The sequence below is a fragment of the Melozone crissalis genome, unplaced genomic scaffold, assembly GCF_028551555.1.
Source record: "Melozone crissalis strain CALT ecotype California unplaced genomic scaffold, PUWL_Pcris_2 ptg000045l_1, whole genome shotgun sequence".
Lineage (NCBI taxonomy): Eukaryota > Metazoa > Chordata > Aves > Passeriformes > Passerellidae > Melozone > Melozone crissalis.
This window is the reverse complement of record NW_026535823.1, coordinates 12,023,013-12,050,653: the sequence shown is the minus strand read 5'-3', so window position 1 is coordinate 12,050,653 and position 27,641 is coordinate 12,023,013. Positions and strand designations below refer to the sequence as shown.

Genomic DNA, 27,641 nt, shown 5'->3' with positions numbered 1-27,641 from the left:
TGGAGTAGCCTGGCTGCTTTGCCTGAGATCCAGAGAAGAGTTAAATGTTCAGGAGCAGGCTGGCTGTTTAACTGTTCTGCTGGCCCTCATCGTCTCTAGCAAGAAATGGATCCCTGGTTTCCAAGGCAGTGTGGAGCGCACAGCAGGGAGGGGCCATGTAAGATTGCTGGCAACTGTTCACATTAAAAGCTACCAAATTTGAATTTTTCAAATGCAGAAATATTTGTAAAACCTGAAATTAGGAGGCATGATAAATTTCAACTGCTTGACTATTTAGGGACCCCTATAATCATCATTATTACCTCTTTCAATCTTCTGCTCACTGCAATGGTTGGGCATCAAGTCTGTAACTTTTGACTGAGCTCTGTCATAATAATTTAGAGAAGCACCATCTTGACTTCAGATTTAAAGAAGCAGAGCTTTTCTATATCCAGAGATGATATCTTCCAAAAGACAGTGATCCTCACTTTGAAATTTGTGTATTCCTAATGCAATTTATCCCAAACTGATAATCCTTCAAATGTATTCTCACTGATTTCCGTGGGATGTGCACAGGGGACATTGTTTAGCTGATTAATTTTTTAACAGACACACGTTGCTTCAGCAGATCACATCTCAGTGCCCCAGCATTTCATCCTTTGGCAGTGGCAAACAGTGCTGCCAAGGCACCCTTCCTATCTCATTGCTTCCCTGTCTTGGCAACTTTCCTTTCCCTGCCACATTCACTTTGAAGGCCTTGTGGCTGTTCCTGCCTTACCTGTCATCAGTCATTCAGTGTCATAAGGTCACCTCCTGCCCTGGACTTGCTTGGAATGCCACCTCCATTTCCCACCCACCACCTTTCCAGACCAAATCCTTTTCCACTTTCTCTTTTCTGCCTCTCAGGCTTAATATGCCAGATCTATTTATTCACCTTCTTCATTCTCTTTCAAAACTTTTTGTAGTGACATCTGAGGGAAGCCTGGGCTGGGTGTGCTGGGACTGTGCCTGTGATCCCTGCATTGTGTGCCAGTCAACCCCTGTTCATCAGCACATATGGAGACTGTGTACTTTAAAGGAGCATTTAAAAATGTCACCTGCCATTAAGGATTCCTCATCATAAAATTAGGAAGTGCTCCTATTGCTAAGTTTGCCATAGTGAAAGGATCATCCTAGCAAGATGTCTCGTTCTCCATTTTTTGGGTTCACTCCCAGGCAGTCTGCATGTAAGAGAATAATTTTAAAAAGTCTATTTGAAATGATGCAAAAAACCCAATCAGAATCCAAGGGAGCAATTTTTGTGTCAGAAATTGGTATGTGGAAAAAGGTACTTAAATAAAACTTGATTTTATCTATTAGTTAGTTGTCAGCTAATAATAAATTATGTTTAGTTCTTCCCTTGTTATAAATACATATTGATTAGCTTTAAACTCTGAAGTTCAGAATGAGTTATATCTGGTCATTTCTAAACTGCTCTCTTCACTAAGAAAAATACCCCCAACACCTATTATACTGCACTTAATTAAGACAAGCATCAGCTTTATGTACCTTTATTTGCTTCTGCCAAGTCTCTCTGGTATAAATATTGAGCAGTTGCAACTCTGGAATACTAATCGGTCCTTCCTGAATTCCAAATGATTCCATAAAGTTTAGGAAGTGTTTCTCTGCCAGTATTAGCCTCCAGTACATACTCTGGGTTGAGAGTGAGGGTTGAGACAGCCTGAATCAGACAGGTATGCAGTAAGTATTTTTCTAAATTCAGATGTAATGTGGGGAAGCCTGAAAGCTGTGCCAGAGTGCTATCCAGAACCCCTCAACTGCTGGTTTCTTGGTATTTACCAGGCATTCTGTTTGGGTAGCAGAATGGGTGAATCTAAGAAAACTTCCAATGGTTAAAATAAAACTGCCTCGTTATTACAGCCCAACTAAATACGTGTTTTATAAACATCACATATATAACAAGACCTTTGGAGGTCTAACAAGACCTAACTATTTAACTAAAAATAGTTGTGTATTTACAAACTCCCAAAGTAAAAACAGCGAGAGTGACCGCTTTGGAGAAAGCATTAAACCCTACTGTTTGTCCCTGTGAGAGAGAAGTCATCTGTAATGACAAGCCCATGCCTGGATAAGCTCTCCATTAGTGACTTGTACTGGCTTGCCAAGGAAGACTGTCATGTAATGCTTCCCACTTCAAATTCACAACACCTACTTCATCTTTAATTCAATCAATATCTAAATGCAAAATTTACCAGGGTATATCTTTATATCTGTAGCACACTTAGTTATCTATAATTATGCATTAATTGATTCTTATCTAATTTTTTGGTCTCCTTTCCTGTTTTCCTTTTGGTTTGATAAAACCCCTGCCTCATAATTCCTTCATTTCATCCTCCTATTATGTTCTTAACTATTGTAGTTAGTACAAAAATTTAGTCCATATTCCCTGTTATATTACCTCCAGCTGATGCTTATCCTCTTATTTTCCTGTCTGCATAAGTATGATATTAAACCTTCAGCAAGAGTTATGGAAGTAAAAGTATTGACAACCTCATGTTTCATCTTAGTTTGCTGCTGTATTTTTTTAATCTTTTCTGTGTATTTAGACTGGAAGCTCCCTGAGGCAGAGATTTTGCTGGTCTGTAAATCTAATAGAAATTGTTCTATTAGAAAAATGACTAGAAAAATGATGTTACATAAAGTACATTAAAAAGTGCAACAGTTATTTTTTTTCAGTTGCAGATTGCTGTGTAACTGCATTGATGTGAGTTGCTGCACCAGGTGGAATCGAGCACAGGCAGGCTTTGTGCTGGTGCTCCCCAAGTGTGTGTTTGAAGGGAACACCCTCTAGACTTGTGAGTGCTGGGGGTAGAGTCTGCCTTGAAGATGCTTCATTTCAGCCTTTGTCATCTGCATTAGGATCTTAACAGGCACATTTATTTTCCATATGTGCAAATGTTGGGGCCTAGGACTTCAAATACCTCCTCCCATCTCACCTCTAACACTTTACAGAGACTAAAAGCAAGGAAAGATTCCTTTTCTAATATTCATCTTAACTTGCTAATATTCCTCTCATTTAAACAGAAATGAGAACAGAGTGTTGCAGATCTAGATGAACTTCTGCTGAATTTTCTGATTAAGTAAGACTGTGGTTTGTTAAAAAACTGAGTTCTTTTTTGCTAGGTTTTTTTCTGTTGCTTAAGCAAGAGCCCATTGTTTGATGTCTACCACAATTAAATGTTTATTATTTGTACTGGACCCTCTTGTCTCATGTTAAGTGGGATGTAAGATCAATAGTGGCTCTGCAATTTGTCCATTGATAAAGCCTTCATTTCTCAAATGAAGTACATTTGTCTGTGTCCTGACAATGATAAGGGAGCAGTACCAGTCGGCTGCTGCCTAGTCCAGCATTGAGCTCTACAACCAACAGGTGCCTAGACATGGGTCAAACTATGTCTAACTTTTTCTTACTGACATTTCACTTTACAAACTGCTCTGATGGGAGTTTGAAAAATCATCCTTGCTGAGTTCACATAATAAAAACTAGCAGGACAAATGGGAAGTTTTGCTAAAGAGAAAACAATTTTAGGTTAAATGACTAATCCATAAAGCTACTGGACGGTAGAATGAAGATGACGGAAAACATTCCATTTAAGGTACTAATTTGATTCTTCAAGCATCATTTAAATTTAGTAATTTGTCAAATTTAATTGATGAAAATTTCTTTTGAAAATTTTTTTTTTTGTGATAGGAAGCAAATTTTGACTCCAATAAAAAAAGAGTGAAATTCTCTTGGCTTTAATAAGGTCAAAATTGCATCTTCCAGTGGAACATATGAATCTATTTCAGCCCCAGAATTAGGCAATTCAACAGCACATGTGGGGTGATTTGTATGCTTTTTAAAATTTGTTTTATTTCTAATTCTGATTTATGACAAGGAAAGAAAGGCATTTCCCAACTAATGTCAAATTGGTAATGAAAATTCAAAGAGCTTGATAAACTGACACATTTGCTTTTGTTATCCATAATGTGTCTTGATTTAAGCCAGACAAATAATTCATATTTCGTTTGTGGTCTACTTTTTGATAATGTGTAGAGTGGGCTGTACTGGTTATATGCTATATAAAAATTAGGTGTATTTTTACTCAGGACTAGGGTAAATAATTCACATTATCCTCAATTTAGCCAACTTTCAGAAAGCTAGAAATGGTTATTGTATTTGGTAGTAAATCTGATAAACAGAACTGTGTGATCAGCATCTTTCTCAGATGTTTGCTTTCCATGTGTTGGACATGAGCTCATCAGGTAGTGTTAAAAATAGATTTAGCACTCAAGTCAGTCAAAGATTTCCTTTTTTTTCCTGATTTTAGCAATTTCTGCCTGGCCACTAACTTCCTATCAATGGTGTGACTACAGTTGCTGCATTATCATATCCATGTTGGCTCTTCTTCTTTGGAGGAAACCTGTCCAATGCAACTAAGAAGTCAAGAAATCCATACTTGTATATCTCTTGAGCTGCTGGGGTTTTTTTGGGGTTGGTTTTTTTTTTCTTTTTTTTTTTCTTTTTATCCACCTATCTTTAGGCTGCAAAAACAATTGGCGGACATACCTGAGTTAAATTGTGGTTTGACATATTGATTATTTCACTCCCTAAGGTGGAATTAAGGGGAGAATATCTCTATATGTGAAATCACAGAGATGATGCCCCAGAAAACAGACTTTCTTTGGAGTTTGCAAATCTAGTGTCAACATCAGTCAAAGAAGTGTTGGCAAGGGGAATTGCTATCAAAGACTTTTATGTACACAGAGGTAAGAACTAGCTACCTGTAAAGACATTTGCTTTTTACAGCTGAGAGAGGAAATTTAAAAATTATGTAGCTCTTCATATTTAACTATTCTATAGCACTGAACTAAAGAGACATCACACTTAAGAGACTATTTACCAAACTATTCTGGCATATTGAATAATTGCTGAGTGAACTGTACCATTCTGTAGCTGGCAGTATTGCTCAGAGGGTCCCAGCCAGAGCAGGTGGCCCTGGAGAAAGGACGAGAGCTCCTGTGCCTGGGGTCCCACGCAGCGAGGTGGGGCTGTGACTGCAGGAGGAGTTGTATGCTGCCAGCCACAACTGCTACACATAATACGCATCTGGCTAAGCCTCAGCAGTGTCTTCTTTAATGCTGCTGAAAATCAAAAGGATTTTCCTGTATAAAGCCATTGCAAATCCTTATGAGTAGATAACGAACAATTACCTCTTTAAAATCTTGCAAGCAAAACTGATATAGTTTAATTCTATTTTAAAAAATTATTCTAAGTACTTTGGGTTTTGAACATGGCTTTACTGTTAGTATGCTAAGATAATCACTTCTGAGCTGTTAAGAAAAAAGGCAGAACCAAATTCTTTGCCCTAAAGGACATAGCTGTCTTTTGGATAGACAGACAGGATGGTACAGCCACGAATAACAAACAGCTTTATAAGACAGTCTCATATCTATACAGTTATAAAAAATGAAACAACTTCTTCTCAATAAATTAATTCTGTGGATTATTGACTTCATATTGCCTTTGAGAGGCTTTATAGCAAACATTTATTTTCCAATCAAGCACTAGACTAAAGAACAACAGTAAAAGGTTTCATTGGCTTGGTTAACACTCCTATGAACATTCTCAGAAATGTAAAAAGGCTATGCCTTGAAGCACTTTTTATTCCATTAAACATTACAGGGCCAGATTTTCAACAGCTGAGGTTTTTGAATTTTTTTTTATTAAGTGATACATTATTTGCATTAGGACCAGTTTTCTGTAGAGATGCCTAAGAGATGTAGATATGTCCTAAATGTACCTAGATACTTAGGTAAAATAATTGCTCCCAGTTATTTATGTAGAATTTGATGCTTAGGTACTTTTGACAGCCCTGCTGAATGCCTACCAGCATTGTTAGACTCTTCAATGTCTTCTAAACCTGACTTGCTCTTAGGCTGTGAGGTGTCTTTTTAATTTCAGCTACATGATTCATTTGTTCTTTTGGGCAGAAACTTAAGTGCTAAGCTGGAAAAGGTATCTGTGTTTTTCATTTCAATCCTGTCATCATTCTCGTTAAGTATTTGCCTCTGTCCTTTGGGTCGAGTGGTAAAACCTTTACATTTTACTCTTTGCAGGGTAACATCTAGCTGTGACTATTAGCAAATGGAATTTGCAGTATGCTAAATAATGAACTAGTGGATTTCAAAGGTGTAACTAAGACCTGTCTTAGCTACATGACTTTTACATGCAAGTAATGTGAATACAAGGTTCCTATCAGCAGCAAAATTAGCTTCTTTTATATTAGCAGAAATTAGAGAGAAACTGGCTAACCTGGCTTGGTACAAATTTGCAGGTTATTCCTGCCCAAGTGCTTCAGAAGTGGAGGAGCACAGTACCTGGCAGAAATAGAAGAGCTAGAGGTGTGAGAATGATTCCTAAATCAGTGAAAAGTACCAGAACAGCTGATGAAAATCATTAAATAAAAACCCTCCTGAATGTGAGAATTTTCCAAATGCACTTCATTTATTCAGCTAATTTAAAATGTTTCTGAACTGACATGAATTCTCTAAATATTTTATAAGAAGAAAGCTACAGGCTTTATTTGGGCCGCTGTATAATGACTGAAAAACCTATTTATGAGGAATTAGGAAATATGAATTCTTGTTATCCATCATATTAATTCATGAAACATAATTTCTGCAACAGATGGTTTGCTTTTGCTTCTCTGAATCTAAGATATTCAAGCAATGAAGGCCTGAGTACAAAATGTTAATAGTTACCAAGGAAATCCATCATCTCTTCCTAGGATTCAAAATGCACATACCTCAGAATGATCCATTCCTGTTAGCATCATTCTAATTTCATTATAATCTGTAAAATCTTTTCTATCTTCTGCATGATCTGTCCCCTGTACCTCTGAAGGACTGATCTTTTATCTTCCCTACATTTAAAGGGAACTTTATCTAAATTTTTTTCAAGCAGGTTCAAATTCTGTAACACCTAGGAGGGACATATTTAAGACTGTAATTGAGATCTACAGTGTGATCAAAAGTGCCTCTTTTAGTCTACTTGCAGTTGTATCACAATAATTTATTTTTAGAATTTGATTCATTTACAGAATTTTTTAAAAACTGAAAAATGCAAGGAGGGCATTATTAAATGTCATCACTGCTGATATCTTTCATTGTGTCCTTGGCTCACTTACTCTCTTTATAGACATAACCACCTTTTCAGTAAAACAGGAGGTTTTGCTATGGAGGAATGGCTGGGCCTGACCTTATTTATGTTTTTAAGTTTCTCCTTTCAACTCTCTGCCAGGAAAAAAGCCACTCACTTGGGCAAAGTTCATTCACACCAGCTTTACAACAAAATGCAAACCTGAGACAGAGGACAGGCAGAAAAATCTCTTCCCATGAAGTCAATAGGAATCCATCTCCCTATGATCTTTTTTATTCTTGGCACCAGTGATTTTTCTCAACTGATTTATTGGAGGGCACTGGTTTAACTAATTTGTCTTGCATAGGTATCTTTCCCATTCTGTCCTCTCCACTAGTACAAAACAATCTTCCCTTTAAAGGTTATTTCCTAGCCAGATCTCTCCTAAAGCTATTATCATTAATTTGCACTTAAGGAGTTCCTTTCACTTTTAAAAAACTATGAGATACATTCCTGATTTATGGGTTACAGTGTGACAGCCATCATATGCAAAGAAGATTGTTTATACTTACTGCAGACATCCTTGAATAAGAGGGAAATTTCAACCATATCCCCAGTCCATGTGCTTTATATAACTGTATTCAATATCATAGAAGAACATGGCAATCTGTATTTTCGATCGTTCTCTAGGATGTCTGATAGAATTTTATCCTTGTTCTGGAAAATTCAGTGTTCAAATACCAAAATACAGAAGGTTTATAATACTCCACAAAATTCCATAGGTTTTAGGAGTAATTTCCATGGAAACACACTTTTAATCCTTATACATAATTTCCCTGCAACTGATAATTAAAAAATTATCCTCAGATTACTGTGAACCTCATTAAACATATTTCATAATCATATGTTTCATGAAAAATTGAAGAAAAGCAAAATATTTTCAATGTTTTTTAGAAAAAACAGTAAGTATGAAGAGTAGAGTGTACCTACCTAAACTAAACAGCACCAGGAATTTGAGACAGACGAATTCTCGTAGGTCAAACTGCAGAGAACGAAGCTTTGCTACCAGTTCTTGTGCATGGCTCATAAGATTGTTGAGGGTGGCTCCAGCTTGGGATGCTATTACGGAATAATCCACCTGTAAAAGAGAATTATATTCCTATCTGGTTGTCCTGCCCACACTTCAGGATGTTTCAAGCAACAATATGCAACCAGGATACTCCTGGACATAGAAATCACTCTTAATTTAATGATGTTACCAAATCAAGATGATTTTATATATAAACCAATTTTAACCCAATGGTATATATTGAAAATAACATTAAACCATATATCTTAATGGTACGTGACATCATTGTGAGTACTGGTTTGCCTGTATTAGCTTCTTTAGAAGCTTTAAATACCTGCCTATGACACAGGTAGCTGTCCACATCTCAGTTTTGTTCCCTTGGTGTCTCCTGTTCTCATTGTAATAATATGATCCTGCAGAGAACAACTGATGGAGTGAGCTTTGTGCCTACCCTGGCTGTATTGCTCCAGAGGGACACAATGATATTCATGAGAAACAGTCCTGTGTCCAAACTTGACCAGAAACATCTATTCAGGCCCAGAAATGTCGGTGTATTCCCACAGGAAACAGGTATTGTGTGGGTGGTTGCTGTTCTCCCCAGCTACACAAAATCCCTGTATTTGTTGGAATTGACTGGAACTCACTTGTTCTGGCAAGTGCTGCCCTGCAGGGGAAGGAGGGGTGGCAGGTGTGTGACAGCCCAGCTGCCCTCACACTGTCCCCAGCAGTGACCTCAGTGCATAGAGCTCCTGGGCTGGGGACATTAGTGGTGCTGGCCTCTGCTGCCCTGGTCATGCTGTCCCTTGTTCTCAGGGCAGGCTCACCTGCCTGGGAGCTTTCATTGTATGCAGAGATCCAATGGAGGTCTGGAGTTAATACATTTATTCAAAAAGGGAAAATTCACAAGCACAGGATGATTAAGGTCTGCCATTGCTGACTCAGCCTTGGGTGATCCTTGAACCTTGGGCAACCTCCCCAAGCCCAGCATGCTGAAACTGTTCTGGCTGATGCCAGTCCCATTGTGGGGATGTTTCCATGCAGAGACTGCCCCACCCCTGCCACTCTGAAGGTGTGCCTGCTTGTCACAGGATGCTGACCAGTGGGGAAGGGCACAGCCTGTGGGAATGGTGTGATGGGAAGGAGAAGGGAGGGGCTGGGGTGGGCTGGCTCCAGGACAGGGCAACGGTTGGTGTGGAGCAGGGTGTGACTGCTCTATCAGAACTGGGGTGACCTGAGCAGCAGCTTCAGCTTCAGAGCTCAGCCCACTTCTCATCAGAGTGCTCCACGTCCCCTGCAAGTGCCACTGTCCCATGGACATGGCCTGCTGTGCTGCTGCTCCCCACAGAACCACTCCTGGCCAACTGGCTGAGACCTAAATGGGTCAGTGGTACAATTTCAAAACGCTCTAGTTACCTTCACCTTTCTCTTGTAGGAGCCTCCAGAACAACAGGGAAATTGCTAATCATACTTCATCTAAGTGAAGTCTGGCTGTAAATTACAACTAAGCACAATGGTAAGTGCTTGCTTTGGGTCAGTCATTTGTTTAATGGAATCAGTGCTCTCAACCCATCTCTAAGGTTTCCCATAATAAAGTAGTTAATAAAGAATGGAGCAGTATCACCACAAGAAACAAACCAATACTGCAAAATTTTGTTTTTCCAGGCTCTGATCCCTTTAAATCTGTTTTTTAAAAAAAACATGTTAAGCAACATGTATTTTGATTTTTTTATTTTTTAAAAAATTATTTTATTTTAAAACTGCTGAATTGATTTTGCTCAAGCATAAACAGCAGTAAAACTTGGAATACTCCTAGCCTGACAAAATTGCAGCATGGAACGATAGAAAGAAGACTGAAAGAAGCTAAAATTAACTTTTCCTGGTAATGACCTTAATATAATCAATAAGTTATTGACTTTTAATAAGACATTTCATTTATATACTCTTATTGCACTCTATAAACTGATTGGAGGTAACTGCACAAGAAAATGAGGTTACACTTCTTGAATGGAGGTTAAGAATAATAATACTTTGCAGTGTTGGAGCAGTTTGAGTTGAGTTCATGCTTCAATTAAATCAGTGGATTAGGCTGAAGAATCCTGTGAGGTAGGTTATTGCTCTCTTTTACACCTGGGGAAACTTGAAGTAGTGACAATAAATTGTTTACTCAGGGCCAAAGAAATCTGTGGCTGCACTACGATCTGATCTTTGGAAACCCTAGCCTGTCCATCTTTCAAAAACTAATTGCTAGTTCATCTCTTATTTATCACTCTTTCTATAGATGCATTTATGCATATTTCTTTATGTATATATACCTATATAAATAATAAGAAAATATTAAGTGAAATACCTCAAATAATTTTTACTTAAAAACCAGTTTAATGTAGTGACTTGGTTCAACTACATTGTATTGAGAAACTGGTCACATATAAATATGAAGTTTCATAACTTAATATCTCTTTTGTAATTGTTAAGAGTGGGGGGAAAAAAGCTTCAAATCCCTTACTGAGCTTCCAATTTGTGGGGAAAATATGCTGCTCACTTCATAAGAAGAAGTTAAGATGTCTGAATGTCAAGAATATCAGTGGCCTTAGTGCAGCGATTATGCCATAATGGAAAAACCCAGTAGATGCCTGGATCTCCCAGCATCCCTCTACTGGAGAGCTCTCAGGCAGCCTGCTCCTCTTTCAGGTGCATTTAATATTTGCAGCACCAGCAAATTTGTCTGGGAGGCAAGTCCTCATCTGCCACTCACCAGGAACAGGCTGTATTAAATTTTTATATTTATTGACATTTCATTACCATAATTGACTGCAGTTGGTTCTCTAGTAGAAGGCACAGGGCTGCCTCCTAAGCAGGAGAATTGGTCCCTTGAGTAGGATTTGCAATTAAAAACAACGCAGAATGGATTTTTTTTTAATTGTGTAAATATGATGAGTTGAATTTTCAGCTTTAACTAGAGAATAGTAGGTGTGCAGAAGGCTTTTTTCAAGAGTGAGCAAAATTATGAGTCAGTGGAAAGACGACCCCCAAAGGTGTCAATCAGTTTATACAAAAGCAACTGTGCATGAAAAAGCCTCAGTTAATGTCTATTCTGAAAAAGTGGTCACATTAAAGACTACACTGTTCTGCTTGCTTGGTCCTTTATGCAGAAATTGATACGAAAATGTGTATTAATTCTTTTACCTTCCAACGTGATTAAAAGCATTTTTAAAAGACAGAGATTAAACCAGCTTGGATTTTGTGCAAAATGCTTAATTGCATAATGAAGTCAGAGCATTTACTTTGTATTGTGCATTTTACTTCATATTGTGCATTGATTTCATTTAGTAAAATCAAATCCATTACTAAAATATTCTTGCATCCCAATCAATACTACTACTTTTCACATTGCTTTTGATGTTGAGGATGTTATTTGGCATTTTTGAAAACAGCAGCTTTGTCAGAGCTTCTGCATAGCCTCATTTGGAAGTACAACAATGAGCTGAAGTTATGGCTGCACAAACAGAAGTGTGAATTCCTCCTGTACCCTGGGCTCAAAAAATGCTGTGGCTGAAGGCCAAAAATAAAGGGAACACCTGTTTTTTTTTTTTTTTTTTTTTTTTTTTTTTTTTTTTTTTGTTTTGTTTTGTTTTGTTTTGCAAATGGTGTTTCATGGTAATTCAAAAGATTTTTGAAGAAAAATTACTGGGCTCAGATAGTAATTTTTCTGGTGGAATCAGGTGGTGGCTTCTGGTATCACCTTCTCTATTCCCACAAAACAGTCTAACACTTAATGGTGGAATTAAGTTCACTTTTTCTTCTAAAATTAAGGAGTGTTTGATTATTCTAGAGTATGAATGTGGTATCATGGGTAAATATTGTGTGGAACTGCACCATCCCTTTCAATGCTTCAGCAAGCTTGAAATTGTCTCCAGAATATGATTAGAGTGATTTTACTTGTTGATGGTGTTGCCAGGTGCTGACTGTCCCTGAATGCCATTCCTTCCATCCAGACAGGAATTGCACAAGTAATGAATAAAGCCCCTGCTGTAGCTCTGTTCAGTATAGTCTAGTAGACTAAGGCAGTCCAAATTAATAAAAGATTGATTTCATATTGGATTTAGTAAATTACACTACTGTGAGCTTCGGGTCTGAAGGCAGAGGCAGTGAGTGCCTGGGTGCAGCAAAGGGAGCATCCTGCTCCCCCTGCTCTGTGGGGTGCAACCCTGGCCAGCACCTCTGGCTGCTGGGGGGCTGCTCCCCAGCACCCCCTCCTAGGCTTCAAACAGCACTGAAAGCCTGGCTGGCCATCATTGACCTGCCCTGGGTCTCTGAGCCCTGACCCTGCTTGAGTGGATGCTCAGTGGGTGGATGAGCCTCATCTCAAAAGCATGCATTCAGTATAGAGCAAACAAGCTCATTTACTATTGCAACCTTTCCACTGTTTCCTGAGATACAGCTTTCACTGGAAACTGCAGTGGTTATTAAACTCATTTTGAGCTTTTAATATAATTCTTTAATTAAAAACAGTGCTTCTGTTACATTTCTAAGCAAATAAACATGGAAAACACTTTGAAGAGGCGCCTACATACAAAATTTGAGGAGGTTTCAGAATGGAAAAACCCCACAGATATCCTTGTATCTGCTGGTTATCAGGTTTGGATATATTAATTAAAATTTTGTTGACTTATGCAGCATAAGATGCTTGTCATTTTAATGTGAGACAAATAATAGAAGATAATGAATTAAGTTGCCAGTGGTCCTTTCCCCTAGGATGATATGGTGCTTGATAATTAACTATAATATGCAAATAGTAACACTCCAAAGTACTGCAGAGTACAATAGAATCCATTTCTTTACGAAGTGCTATAATGTACTTCTGTTGTTCTTGTAATATTGAGATGAGATTATACAAAATCACTGCTGTGTTTCATATTCAGTAAAGCTGATCAGAAGACAGAGAGTCGCTGGAAAAAATGTTGTGAATGTCTGGGTAACATCTCACAAGGCTGCGTTAACTCAAACTGCTTCTTCAGGAGGTATGAACCATGTAAGTTCATTCCACCTTTAGACCCTCTTATTTTAGCCAAATTTCTGCTCTACTGTTTAATTCCTTTCCCACAATGGGAAGTCAAGACTGGCTGTACTCACCTTGGATCCCATCACTATCACTACTCCAACAGGCAGTTGGGACAGACTCGCATGGTGCTTTCTTCAAACTGAGTTTCTGAACAACTTTGTTTTTCCTTCTGGGCAAGCTTAAAATCAGCTAAGGGATTTTTCCTGAGTTTGTGTTGACAGATTAGTTCACTAGCATGGGACTGGTTTGGAGAAATACTGCCAGACTCCAGGCAAATAACTTTTGTTTTCTTTCTTACACACAGGAGCCATGTGTAAGAACTACAAAAGAAATGTGTTTCCCATGAAGACAACACAGTCAGCATGTGGAAAATGAAAGTACTGGTGTTCAAGTATTCATGTGAGGTGCTCTCTCCATGAAACTTTACTGGTACAGGGATTTTAGACTTAAAAATGTAGTGCTATGATGGTTTCATGGCTACACAGCAAAGCATATGTGAATTAGGATCAGGTTGTTCATAGGTATGTCCATAGCTACATGAAAGGCTCAAAATATGTAACAAATATTTTAAAAACCTGAATTCAGGGCACTTCATGGTTATAACTGCATTTTGATGTGTTTTACCCAGTTTAACTGAGCACATTTAGTTCATCCCCAAGGAGCAGCCAGCATAATATTTTCATATCTTCATAAGGCCCTTTTAAGAACTACCACAACCTTACTTTCCTTTAGGCAGAAACCACTAGAGTAAGGAACTGTGCAAAAAAACTAATACGGTACTGAATAGTGAAATAATGATTGCTTGACCTCATTTGTATCCTCCTTGAATCAAATCCTGTGTTTATTTGCTGATGTAAGGACTTCCAGATTTGGCCCTCTAATGCCAATACTTCTTTTGTGCCCACCACAACTGTGAAGCCTCACTGACTATAACACAAACTGAATGAGAAAAAGATACTTGCTAATTTCCAAAAACATAAGAAGTAATAAGTTTCCACTAGATATCCCTGAGCTTTCTATAACTATGACTTGTGGATGTCCTTTACAGCCACTCCTCTTAACATTCTTGTGCTTTTGTATTTCAGTGATACTTCTGCAAGGGTGGTCTTTCTCAACAACACCATCAAGATCTCATGCTCTTTCTCTGGTGCTATGCTTTAGAATAGAAATCCAGGTATAAAGATGCATTTGTGTGGTGACTTCAACTAAATCAGTAGTTTCAACAGTCTCAAAAAAATCTGAGATTTAGGCACATTTTTGGATGGCCTATTTAATTGGAAAGGCTTTGACCAAGCTCAGCAGAGGGAATATTTGGCAGTAGAGTGAAGGTATGAATAAAAGGAGCAGATGAAACTACAATTCACATGTTGTGCATTAACTGTTACAGGAAAATACACAAGTAACAATATTCTGTGCAGAGCTTTAGCATCTACCTTATGTGTGCTGGGTCTTGGAAGCTGGCAGTGTATTGGTCTTGTAGAAGATACAAGAGGAAAGTGCTGAAGTTGGAGGAATTAAAATTCTATAATTAGAAATGGTCTGTTAAAATTACATGGCACATGGCAAGTCTACAAAACTCAGCATGTGGAGAGCATATTGGCAATGATTTACAATTAACCACCACATTGCAAATCACTCCTTAGCTGTTTTCTATTATGAAATTTTGAGAGTTGTAAAATGCATTTGTGCTACTTTATTTCCTTTTGAAATGGTAATTGCTACTGCTGAGGGGCAGTACTTAGTGCAGAAAATGAAGTGTGCAGCACAGGGAGGAACTTGTTTCTGAGGAACTGCTGAGGAATTGTAATGATCTGAAAAAAGTGCTTTCTTGAAACACATACACACAAAAGAGTTTCATTTATGAAACCCCAAATAAATAACAAAATAAAATAAAACACAGTCTCTTTTTATACAAGGGCCAGAGATTACTAGTTTGTTGCTGACTGCACTTTTCCCCCATCAAAGTGGGAACAGTGGATTGACACTGAGTAAAACCCATAAGTCAGTGGCTTGAGGGAAATGCAGATATATGGAAATGTGATAGGAGTGCCCTAAAGTAATGGGTTTTGAGCCAGTGTGTTTGAAAATTATCAAGTGTTCTTCTAACTACTATCCCCTTTTAGATACCTAGTGCAGCACTGACAGTGGTACCGCCCTGGGGACCTGGATAAAGTTTGGCTATTGTGTCTGAGGAACAGAGGCTGTGCACTCTAAGTGGAGAGAGCAGGTATGCTCTAATTAAGGGATGGTAAGTTCCCCCCTTACAGCTTCCACCTTGATGGTGATTTGTAAAAAGGGCAGTGTTTATGAGTAGCTTTTATGGAGGGATATATTAAGGAAAGCGAGGAGTGAGGCTTCTCAGGTCTTAAATTTGCTAACTTGTGACAATAAGCTTGATCTCTCAGGTAATAAAGTTGGCAGTCTAGCTCAGGTCCTCAGTTTAAAGTTATTATCTTTGAAAGCCAGATGATTGACTGTAATTTTGCTCATAGTGCTTTGTTGGTAGCAGAAATAAAAACATCTACAGCACTTTTCATCAGAAGTGTCAGAGTGCTTTCCACACCTTAATCAACTAATTTTTATGAAATGGTGGCATGGTTTTTCCCTGTCTCTTCTGTGGGAACTGAAAAGATCAGGACAGGAATCAGAAAGCATGCAGGAATGGTGCACTAGCAAAGACTCATAATGCCCAGGTCTAGAAGTGTGGCTTCCCAGAATTATTTTACAGTTTTTACAGAGGATATAGACACAGTTTAATTGTGCTTTCATAAATACATTTGAACAGATGTTGTGTCTAGGAGTGCAACAGTCTGAGTCAATGCTTCCAAGATGGTTTACCTTGACAGGTAGGAAAAGAGACAGTTGTATTGGATCAACTTGTCTAACAAAGTAACTCACTACTGAACAGGGATGTGCAAAAGCAGTGCACAGCAGCTGAAGCCAGGAGTGGCTCAGGATGGGTGATGCAGAAACACCATCCATGTCCATGTCCACTGCCATGGAGTGATAATGTTAAAAAAGGGTTCAGCTGTATTGAAACGTGCAAGGGATGTTGAATTGCTAGTTTGGGATAAACCAGGAAGATGTGGGACTGCAGCTGGATTCAGATGGTGATTTTGTGGCAGCAAGCACAGACCAGGCTGAGGTTCTCAGTGCTACCTTTGCCTCAGTCTGTCCTTACAAGATGTCCTGGACTCTGTGTATTGCATCAGGGCTCAAGGAGGAGGAGAGTTATGAGCACTAGGTGTAAGTTGGAATAAAAAAAAAAAAAAAAAAAGACTTCATAGGACAACCAAGGAAAAACTTTCTCCCCATGGAGATTGTCAGGCAGTGGTACTGGCTGCACATGAAGTTTTGCAGTTTTCGTTCTTGGATGTATTCAAAGCCCAACCGGACAAAGCTCTGAGAAATCTGGATTGAGCAGGGGTTTGGACTGGTCCTTAAAATTCCTTCCAGTCTGGATTATCCTGTGATTTTAAGATTTGTGGCTCTGACAATTCTAGATATTTTAAAACTTCTGCTTAGCTCACTCAGCCTTGTCCAACTAAACAAAAGTGTTTCTTCCAAGAATTATTTTAACCCATGAAAAGATGCTGGTTCAAAGTAAATGCTTTTGATGCAGAAATTGCCTACAAGCCATGTAGTGGCACAGCACTGGCACTGCTGCAGCACCTCGACCAGCAGCAGCCTTAGTGTGAAACGTGTGCCGTGCACAGCCAGGCGGGGCAGGCGCCTGCTCCTGGAAGCAATCTGGCTTTTCATCGAGGAGCCACTGGGGCCAGAGCTGAGTGAAACTGGGACAAAGCAGAGGCATTAGGGGAGATTTCAGAAACAGCAGCCAGAGACTCTGTAGTTCAGGTCTAGTGTCTCCCTGTTTCTCAAAGAGAATCTGTGACACATCCATGGGAGTATGTTTTGCAGCTGTTAGGAACTGTGAAATGGGAAAAAGGACTGGCTGTAGAGTTCTTGTTGCTGATGTAGTGATATCGCTCCTGCTCTTAGCCTAAGTGCAAAGAGGAAAGTAAAGAAGGTGATGGAGACTCTGGGGGTGCTTGCACCGACTTCAAAATGACTAATTTTGACGTAGGAAAGGGAAATTGGATTTAAAGAAGGATGTATTAAAAACTACTTTACAAACATGGGCAAAAATGAATGCAGTCATTCCAACATAGCCAGGTTTTATCCTAGTTGGAGACTGCCTGCAAATGCACAGCTTCCCAGTCCAGCTGCTGATTTGCAAGCAGTACATTTAATAAGCATCCTGCTACCTGTTGTCCAGCAGTGAAGAAACGCTCTGCTTTGCCTTGAGATCATGTACAGCTGGGGTTTTTATTTTCAAGAAAAGATAAAAGTGGCTAATGAGGTAAGAATAACTACTGTGTGAAAATGGGGACAATGGCTAGAATTTAAGGGTAGTTAGATGCCTCTAATGATTTCAGTGGGACTTAGGTACTCAGTACCTTTAAAACAGTGCTAATCACATAACAAAGGAGACACTAATTTAGCAGTTCTCTCAGGAACAGAAACCTGTCAATGTACTTATAGCTTGATAAACAAGCATCCTGTGTGGTAAATGAAATAGTTTCCAGTGAAATTGTCTATCTTGCAGACCATGAAATTTTCTCAATTGCACCACTATGAATAAAGAGTCATGCAACTGAACTGACTTTTGCTAATGCAATTAGGGAGTAGAACGATATCTGAGAGGTTAGTGACTTTCCATGAACTGCAGGAGTCAGTTCTACAGATAGAATTTGAGTTTTCCCAATTCCTTTCTTGAACAAGTCAATAATTTCTCCTTTCTATTGTAGACCTCTTAATCATAAATGTAAACAGGAGAATCAGAATCCTTCTGATTCTTGCAAACATTTATTCTAAGTGTTAAGAAATGGCTGCATCTTTAAAATTACAGCTAAAGCTGTAAGCAGATTCCACAACTTGCAGACACAAATGGTGTAGCACAGGAAAAGGAGCTCTTTCCCATGTGTGTCTAAATTGAGGCAGTTCAGTTCAGTTTGCAGCTACTTAAATACCAAAGAGCCATCATTTGTTTTCACTTCAAGACAGAAACATAATGTACAGGCACACCTTGCTTTTCTTTGATACTCTCTTTTTTTTTTTTTCATTCTGTTAAAAGCAGAATAACAATCTTAGGAATAAGGTTCTTGTTTTACTGTCAAGATCGTTGTGCTTTGGAAAGCATAGTGGAGACAAAACTTTCTTTTGTGTTTTCTCACAATTTTCCTAATATTTGCTACATTATAGCTCTTGCATTTTGGGAGATCCTTGTATCTGACACATGAAGAAAATTACCCCTGGATAGCTAGGCAGAAACTGCAGGGTGCATACCCTGAGACAGTTTCTGGGACACTATCTGCTTTTATAGCCTATGGACAGAATAATTTTCCTGTGATTAGATGTCTCAGCTGCCCAGTTTCTCACACATGTGCATATGTCTCTAAAAGCAAGGTATTTCTGAGGTAGTAAGCAGCAGGTTCTCTAGCTTTCTGATCCAGCCACTGCTTCTTTTCAGTAAATCACAATTCTGAAGGGAAGAAAACTGTACATGCTTAAACCTAAACATTAGGTTTGGGAGTGTTGTTGTTAGAAACAAGCCCCAAGGAAATACTACTTCTTGAAAAACAGTTCTCATCTGCTGCTTTTCAATTACTGAAGTATTTGAAAAGCAAAGTGCTTATGATTATATCTGCTTTTTTAGGTTTATCTGTAATCAGCAGACTAGAAACAGAGTGCACAAGTGATTTTACCTACACTACTTGTGAAGGATCTCTGAGAACACAGTGGTGCTTCTGACCTAGTTAAACTCCTGGTATTTTGAAAATTATTATAAAAACAAGAGATGACTCTTTCTCTCAGACAACATACTCACTTGTTGCCCAGTAACCAGAAGGATGGAGCCTTCTTTCCCATGTACCACTTGCCGGTAAATGTGATCCAGAATTAAGAGTTCGCTCCAGCAGTTCTGAAGCAACTTCATTTGGTCATCAACCTGTAAAGGAAACACAAACATTGGTGACATCACTCTGGGAGTAAGTCTGGCATCACACTAGGGAGGCAGCCCTCCTTCACACAGCTGGCTGACAGGAGAACAGAGGTGCTGTGTAGAAATATTCATGCCCAAAATTGTTGTTTGCAGTTGACTAAACAGAACACTGCTGTGGCCTTTATCTGTAAAATGTTCTCAATATTTACTCCTGATTAGATTCTAGGAAAGCAGAATGAGGAATTAGATTCTAAGAAAGCAGACCTTTGCACTGTTATGCTAAGTAGTAATAATTGTATATTTGTGGCAATGGGATTTTATTTTTACCCAAAACAAGAAGAGCAGGAAATAATGCTGATGTGAACTTTCTCCTATTCCCCATCTTAAACCTTAGCTTCTGGAAATGAGAAGGAATCTGGAGATTCCACAAGCGTTATTGCTTCAACAGGCCCAAGTCAGAGACAGGTCCCTTGCAAATTAAAAAGTGAAGAGATGTTAAAAAACTCTCTAAAAATGGCTGTGGTGCTATGAAAAGAGAACACTTCTTAATAAGCAGAAGCTGAGCAGCTCTGAGTGTCACTGGTAGGGCAAGAAAGGGCAATGCACGAGTCAGTGGTGAGCAGTGAGACTCATCCATGAGTGGATTTGAGAACAGAAGGAACATACTGGGCACCCAGAACAAGGAACCTACTTTAAGATTTTCTGAAGTTATTTGGGATCTATGTCTTAGAGGACAAAGAAATGTATCCGTAAAGTGACTGTAAATGCAACTAGATTGTATTCAGTCTTCTTCACTTAAAGACTGAAAAAAATTAGGATTTCCATGGAAATGGGGGAAAAAAATATCACAAATTAGTGGAAGGTAGACTATGAAATTAAGTCATGGTAAGCATCAATATCCTCTGAACCTATTCTTACTGAGCTTCCTGATTTCTTTTTAAAATCAAAGTCTTTGACTTTAAATGGGTGCCCTGAAAGAATTGAGAGGTGCATAAATTAGTCCTGCTACAATTCAGGGTAGTAATAGCACCTATGTAATTGAAAGGACTCTTAAGAACCTGCATAGACAGCAATTGCTGAACAAATTAAAAATGCTATAAATGCTATAAATCTAGTTTCAATTGCTTTAAAACTAGATTTTGTAATACACAGGAAACCACACTACAAAGAGTAATCCTGCATGAGCTGAATTAGATAATGCAGTAGGTGTTTTCAAGTTTTATCAAATATGACCTAATGAATTTTAGAACTTTGTTCTTTCAGGCTTGCTTTCTAGTTGTGTAGTAGAGAAGGAAGTAACATTTCTTATGAGTAGATTTTTGTAATGTCACCTGTGAAAGTTGCCTACTATTGTCTCTCTCTTTCCAATCACTTGCCACATAGCTCAGACTTCAACATCTGAAACAGTGAAATCTTTGCTTCTTCCATTTGTCATAACTTCCTTTCAAAGGCACAAGAGGCTGTGTGCTGCTGTTCGTGTTTTCCCACACAGATACAGAGCAAGGATGATTTAGTATTAAAAATCTCTTGCTCTGCCCGCAACATGTATTTGACCACAAAACTGTTCTGTTTCAACCAATTGATTTGTTGGCTCAAGAGAGGACTGTAAATCACCACATTGATACACTTGAGCCAGGTTTAATTAATTATTAGAAAACGATATTTGAAATATACAGATTCTGTTACTCTTGTTTTTTACATGAAACTATTCTTTGATAATTTTCTCCTCTGAACAGAAAGGGGTTGAAAAAAATCACAAAAATCAGAGACATCATGTTAACAGGACAATGTGACCCGAATTTCACAAAAAGCTATCACAGCTTACATCCAAAGAAAACAAATTTTGAGAGAGTTAAACCTTCAGCATCCATGTCATAACACCTGTTACCTGAATAAGGTGTCAAGCACTTGACTGGACTATAAATGACTATATATTTCCAGTGTAAGCCAGCTGTCTCAGCCACAGGCTTTTGAAAACAAACCACACTTTAGAGGTCTGGCTTTCTGAAGATCCTGATAGCAGCTACTCCACAATCAAAGCTTACCTCCCAAGCTCTATCCTGTCATTACTGAGCCAGTGCTGTGAGAACAGTGCGAGATGGCAAAATCACAAAAAATGGTTCTGCACATAGTCTGTTCCTGCTGTTTTACAAGCCTGACAAAACTAGCACAGTGAACATCTGCTAGTGGTTCACAAAATCTACTCCTCTGTGTTCGCTCTAATTTAACTAGTGAAAGCCCATAAAATGGATAGCATAACCAGCTCTATTCACATCCCAAACACTGTATTGCCTGCAGAAGATTATTAGATCCAGCTGCTTTTGCCATTTTAAGAAAGATGGTGGGGCAGCAGATGCCTCCAGTTTGCCCTAGGAAGGAAAAAAGAAACATGACTTTAATGAGGATTGTGTATTACTAAAAGGTAGCACAAATGACCAGTTCCAGCCTACTTCTGAAAGACAGGTAGATGAGGAAAAGCATTTAGATCACATTGAACAAAACCAGTAGTGCACCACTTCTTATGTTAGGACAAGCTGGTAAAGTTTATGAAGTGTGTAAGTGCAGCAGAACACAAACACCATTGTGTTTCTGTGGCATGTCGATAAATGTGTTGCAGAAGCATGTTATCTGTCAAAATGACAAAATCAGCCTTTGACCAAAACAATTATGTGCCTTAAACTGAATGTGCCTGAAACTGATCCTGAAGGCAAAGAGACTCAAGTTTGCTTCTGAAGAGGAAGGTCCTCTGAAGGAAAATCCTCTTGTGGACTTCAGTCTTCTGACTCCAAAGCTGGAGAAGGCTGCTCTGCCATTAGCAGTGTAAGCAGGAGAAGAGGTAAGATTCTGTCTCCAAGACAGCTACATAGAGTGTTTCCAGGAGTGGAGGAAATGGATTCTCAGTTTGAAGAGGAAAGGTCTAACCCTGAGCACTGTGGTGACAACACTATCTCTTGGCAGGAGAAGAAGATAGGAATGGGAGTGTCACATCTGCCTGCTAAACCCTGGCCTCCCCTCAGCTGGGCCCTGAGCTTTTATATGGAATTCAGTGGAAGTTTGTAAGTCTCACTGAGACCTCTATTGACACTGAAATACACAATCACCCCTTATCAATTATAGTTAAAGGGAAGACTTATCTCAGAAATGCTGGTTACTCATCTGAAAAACTATTTGTGCTGATGTTATAGATGAGGAAGGCTAGTGTGACACAAGAGTAGTATTGTTGTAGAGTGTATGCTTCCCACAGCACAGAACGTTAATCATTATAAACTTTTGTTTTTTCTGAAGAACAACACTGAAATTGCCAAACAGTAAAATGAAGAATAATGTGTATGCTTTGCTGAAATTCACCTTAATCTTATCAAAACCACACTGTGTCTTTCTTTTAGGAAAGTATTTCACAATATTTTGTGCTGTAACCAACAACTGCAGATTTATTGCAATTTTTCTTCTGAAGAGGTATTTTCAGCCTGAAACTTGATGAATTACCTGTTAAAAATTTCAGGGTCATGGGGTTTTTTTGTTGTTCTAAGTTAAATATTTTCTTTATAATTATTGCTGCAGATTCAGTTAAACAATGTGTTCACTTTTTACCCAGTTTACACCTGCTTTTCTCAGAAGCTGGAGAATCCTTTTTCATCTCTGTTCATTTACATCAACTTGCCACAGTAGCTTTGGGCTTTTCTGCTACTAAAAATTTAAAAGGGTATCTAATGATTTAAAGAAACCACAATAATTGAAATTTATGTGATAAGACTGTGTTGGATTCAGCTGAATTATTTTTACTTATGATTCTAATAGGGAATGCAAATATGGAATAACATGAAGCATTCATCTCATAGTGCCACTTTTAAATTCTATGGCCATTGAATATCCATTTCCTAGTGACTATGAAGTGATTAAACATCTGTCTGAACTGCTCAGCCTGAAGCACATCGGTTCAAGGAATGGTTGAACTTTCTTTCAAATGCAGTTAGGAGATCACTCACAAGCCATTGCAGACATATAATTTGAGTTGTTACTCCATTTTCTTATGCTATAGTGGTGCAAATCACCCCAAATCAAAGTTTTATAAGACAAGTGCACTCCAGAGACTATTTTTTATTCCTGAATGCATGCATGGTTTCCAAATCATTATATAGGTAGGGAAGGATTTGGGCTCTCCAGATGGCTTGCTGCTAACAGAGGGAAACCTGTGCAAGGCTGCTGTCAAAAGGCAGCACGTAACAGCCAATGTGATTTCAGAAGTGAATGCACATAACTTTCAGAATCAGTGAATGCCCTAATAAAATGTGATTACTACCTATAATCTCAGTAATAAAATGCTACAAAGTTCAAGAAGAAATGATTTAATATTAACTATGATTGTTCCAGTTCTTTACTAGAAACCTGTGGGTTATAAAAATTTCTAGGTGAAGGCAGGGAGTGATCTTTACAAGTCTGTGTTTGGTTAAATGACTGTCCTGTTTCCATCTAGCTCTAGCATAAAGGGAGTATAAATCTTTTCAAGTTTGGTAGTGCTTTACATATGTCTTGATTTAAAAATGAAAAGAAATAGAGAAATACTTCAGTGTGTGCCTTTTCCTGCTCCTTTGCAAACTGTACAGAGGCTTTTACACAAGCGCAGTTGTACTTGGAATGTGCCTCTGTGTGTAACTCTTTCTCTAGTAACTCCTGAATCCACCAGTCAGACCCAGAATATTTCCACAGGAAGTTTTTCTATCCAAGATAAGTTTCTATATGCTTTGTTTGAATCAGTGTCCACACAGAGGAAAGTAACTGCTGAATACCACGCTGAAAGAAAGCTTAATGTACTCATCCTTTATTCAACAGCAGGGAAGTAAGAAAGAGGAAGAGAGGAGGGCTAAAATGCTTCATTAGTTCCTTGCTTATGGAGCCATTATTATTTGGAATATCAAATTACTTTGGAATTTTTTAAAGGACATAGACAAAGAATTTATAGCACAAAATAACATTTGAGAAGTCCCACACTGTTTTACCCTTCCAAGCTGTGGAGGGGTGCATGTGGGGTGCCCATGCTCTGAAAGGTGTGCAGTGTTTCCTGCTTAGGAAATGTGGGCAGGGAGAGCAATGGCTTTGCCACAGCTTCTCCACTCACATGGCCCTGGACAGCTCCCTGTAAGATCACTGGGAAAGAGGGGACCAAAGCAGCACTGCCCAGACATTTCCCAGTTTCATTGCTGATCCTCCAGAGAGTCAAAATTCTTTAACAGTGCAGCCTTGAGCATCAGCTCACACTCACCCTGTTTTCTTGCAGGAGTGGAACACAAGGTGCCTGAGTCTGGGGGCCTCAGATTGCTGAAGGAGTAGGGGAGGGCAGCAGATGGTCATCCTACTAAAGAATAAGATCCCTCTTATGGATCTCTGGACTCCATTTAGAAAGTATTCCCATCTATTAAGGAGAAGGTAAATGACCAATCTCACTTCTACAAGCATCAGGTGAAAGGGCTGTTAGAATAAGTTTTCTGTGTATATAAATCTATTATATAGGGCATCAAATGCGACGCATAGCGCTCCTATTTCTTGTCCTTTTCCTCACATTTATCTCTTTGCAAACTGCATGAAAATGACTTGGTATTTCACAGTCAGCATTATTTCTGATGAATTATGAATGTGTTTTTCTTAGGTTCTTTTTTGGGTGGTTGTGGGTTTGTGTTTTTTATTTTATTTAACTGAAAATAAGAGAAGTATTTCTTTTTAGTCCCTGAAAATTTTGCTTACAATGCAATGTTTCTTGCCTCTCAAAGTGCATAGAAAGATAAGGAAAAGGCAAAATTAATTATTTTTGCCATCTGTTTCACAGAGTAGATGTACCTTCTTTAGCACTGGACCAATAGAATTTACCTTCAGAATCTTACTCCTGTGGGTATTTCTGCAGATGTTAGTGCAGCCTAAGCTTATGCATAGTTGGGTCTAGTATTTTAAAAGAATTAGATAAAGCTATGTAGTTTATGCAGCAATTTTGGTGCTAGAGCTGTGTTGATCTCTTAAATTTCTCTGGAAATACACCTGTTTTTTTCTGATGTCAACAAACTAACTACAAAATTGTGTTGGACCATATTCTTAACTCTTAACTTGCATGGATATCAGTTCATTGACTTGCAATAAAATCTGAAATAGGCCCACCTGATGAATTATTAGCCTTTTGGGTCTGATCTGCTTTTTAGGCTGCACAGTGATTCCCTTGGGGAATCAGAAGACAAAACTGAGTCCAGTAAACTTTATGATACTGCTGGTGAATGTATTCTTAATATATTCAGTCAGCAATCTCACTCTATTGTAGAGCAGCCTGTGATTAAAGTCTCTGTGGTCTTCTCCAAGTCACATATATTTTAGCATTACCTCAGAGGATCTCTAATGTCTATATAATGTTCCATGTCTAATTTCTATATAATGTTCCTTTCCTGTTTGGTGATTGATTAAATTATGTTTTCATTTTTCTTACTCTTAGTGTATTACTCCAGCTGAAACTTATTTTAAGAGTCTACAGGTAAACTCCAATATTAGCTCTCATTTTTAAATATTGTTTAGATATAAGCAACATCAAATTTTAACAGAGATCAATACAATATATGGGGTACATTATTAATGTTAAAAGACAAAGTTCTGGTAAGAACTAATATTTTTTTGGACAAAATAAATACTCTATTAAAACTCAATCAAGTAGGCATTGTATAGAAAATATTTATAACTTGTGACAAAAGACACATGCTTATTTCAGAAAGCAATCTTTAATATGATAACAGGCAACCAGAGTAATTTCTCAACACACTTAGGGTCCCATTCTTTCAAGTGTTGCATGCCTCAGAACACTGTTTTCTGCATGAGTTTTAAACAATAGTTACTTAAATCAGCTCTCATTTAAATTACACTATGTGGTTACTCTTCTGTTTAACAAGGTTAGTGTTTATTTCCAGTACAGCTGTTAAGTGGGTGTGGAGTATGGGAAAAAGGCAAGTCATAAGTGAAGAGTAATCTTACTCCCTTTTAACAGGTGACACCTACAGTGTTGGTTTGTATACACAGTGTGGGACGGTATTCACGATCACACCAATGGGAATATGCAAATAATTTTCCGAAGTCATGACTAAAAAGAAGTTACTTTAACGTTAGAGCACCATAAGTAAGAGAAGAACAATTTGCCGGGTGAGTATTAGTGACAGTGAGGGTTGGACACTGACAAACCACACAAAGAATCCAGTACATTTAATGTTTCATACCATTTGTAGTTATCAGCAAATCAGTAGTTTTTTATTTAAATGTTCTTATCTTTTGATTGAATAGCACTGTGGTATTTTTCAGGAATTAAAATGTGTTAGTTTATATTTTACGTTTCATAGTCCTCTTAAAACTTTTGATGGACATCCAGCTATGGAAAGGCAAGTATTTCCTTCTGCCCATACTTGAATGAGGGAAACATAAGGATGTAGGGTCTCCAGACTGAGAGCTGGGCACAGAGTCACCTGTAATACACTTTGGCAGTAGAGGCTGGTGTTACTGTGGAACACTGCACTTGCCATACAAATGTATTCCACTGTGTTCTCCTCTGATTTGTAGTAGAACAGCCAGAAAAAGCCACAGCAAAAGCAGTAAGAAATCATGAGAAACGGTATCTTCAGTCAAGATGTGAGAGGAGATGGTATACTGATGAAGAAAAAATACAGAAATGTTGTCTTACATCCTGAGGGCTGCAGCAGTAACAGTAAGTCACTGGGGCAGAGATTAAATGAGAAAGAAGACCCAATGCTAACGGAGAAAATGAAAGAAAAATCAGCCTTATGAATGGGTGTTGTCATGTATTAAACCAGTATCCATCTGACTTGATAGAAAAAATTCCTTAAAAGCACCACCAAAGGAAGCTGAAGTCATCCAAGAAGGTTGTGGAGGTGTAGTGATGCATGATCCAACAAGGTACACAGGGATGATCTGAAACACTTACTACTTCTCTTTTTATCTTAGAAGCATTGCAGGAGGCTCTCAGCACGCAGCTGCTACCATCTAGCTAAATCCTTTTAACTAGGAACATTGCCTTCAAAATATTGCCTCCTTTCCCAACAGAGCCAAGTGTGAAAGAGCAGACAGAGCCATGTTATTAAAAATCACAGGAAGTCCTGATTGAATGAATGTTTAAGGAACAGGCAAGTGTGTATTAAAATCTTTTTTTTTTCCATTCATCCTTTCATTTGGCTTTGTTTCATTTATTCTACTTCCTGTTTCCTGTAGTCTAATTTGGAAATCTCTGAAGTATCATTAAAATACAATTGTCACAGCTCTGCTCAGGTCCCATATTGTCATTAGCTCTGCAATTAGGATTAATATTAATTTTTTAAAA

At 38.4% G+C, this 27,641-nt stretch overlaps 1 protein-coding gene and 1 long non-coding RNA gene across 2 annotated transcripts in view; one reads left to right on the top strand and one right to left on the bottom strand.

Annotated features, from left to right (window-relative positions):
• The window catches only part of NR5A2 (nuclear receptor subfamily 5 group A member 2), an 84,219-nt gene that overhangs the window by 16,474 nt on the left and 40,104 nt on the right, over positions 1–27,641 (bottom strand). Inside the window, exons 6-7 of the mRNA XM_054286061.1 lie at positions 19,178–19,297; positions 8,150–8,297 (exon numbers count right to left, since the gene is read on the bottom strand). Coding sequence (XP_054142036.1) covers positions 8,150–8,297; positions 19,178–19,297 — 268 coding nt within the window. The remainder of the gene's footprint in view (positions 1–8,149; positions 8,298–19,177; positions 19,298–27,641) is intronic.
• Positions 13,622–15,494, top strand: LOC128943204 (uncharacterized). The gene is made up of 3 exons (XR_008483679.1): positions 13,622–13,691; positions 14,373–14,461; positions 15,411–15,494. It is a non-coding gene; the product is annotated as an uncharacterized LOC128943204 (long non-coding RNA).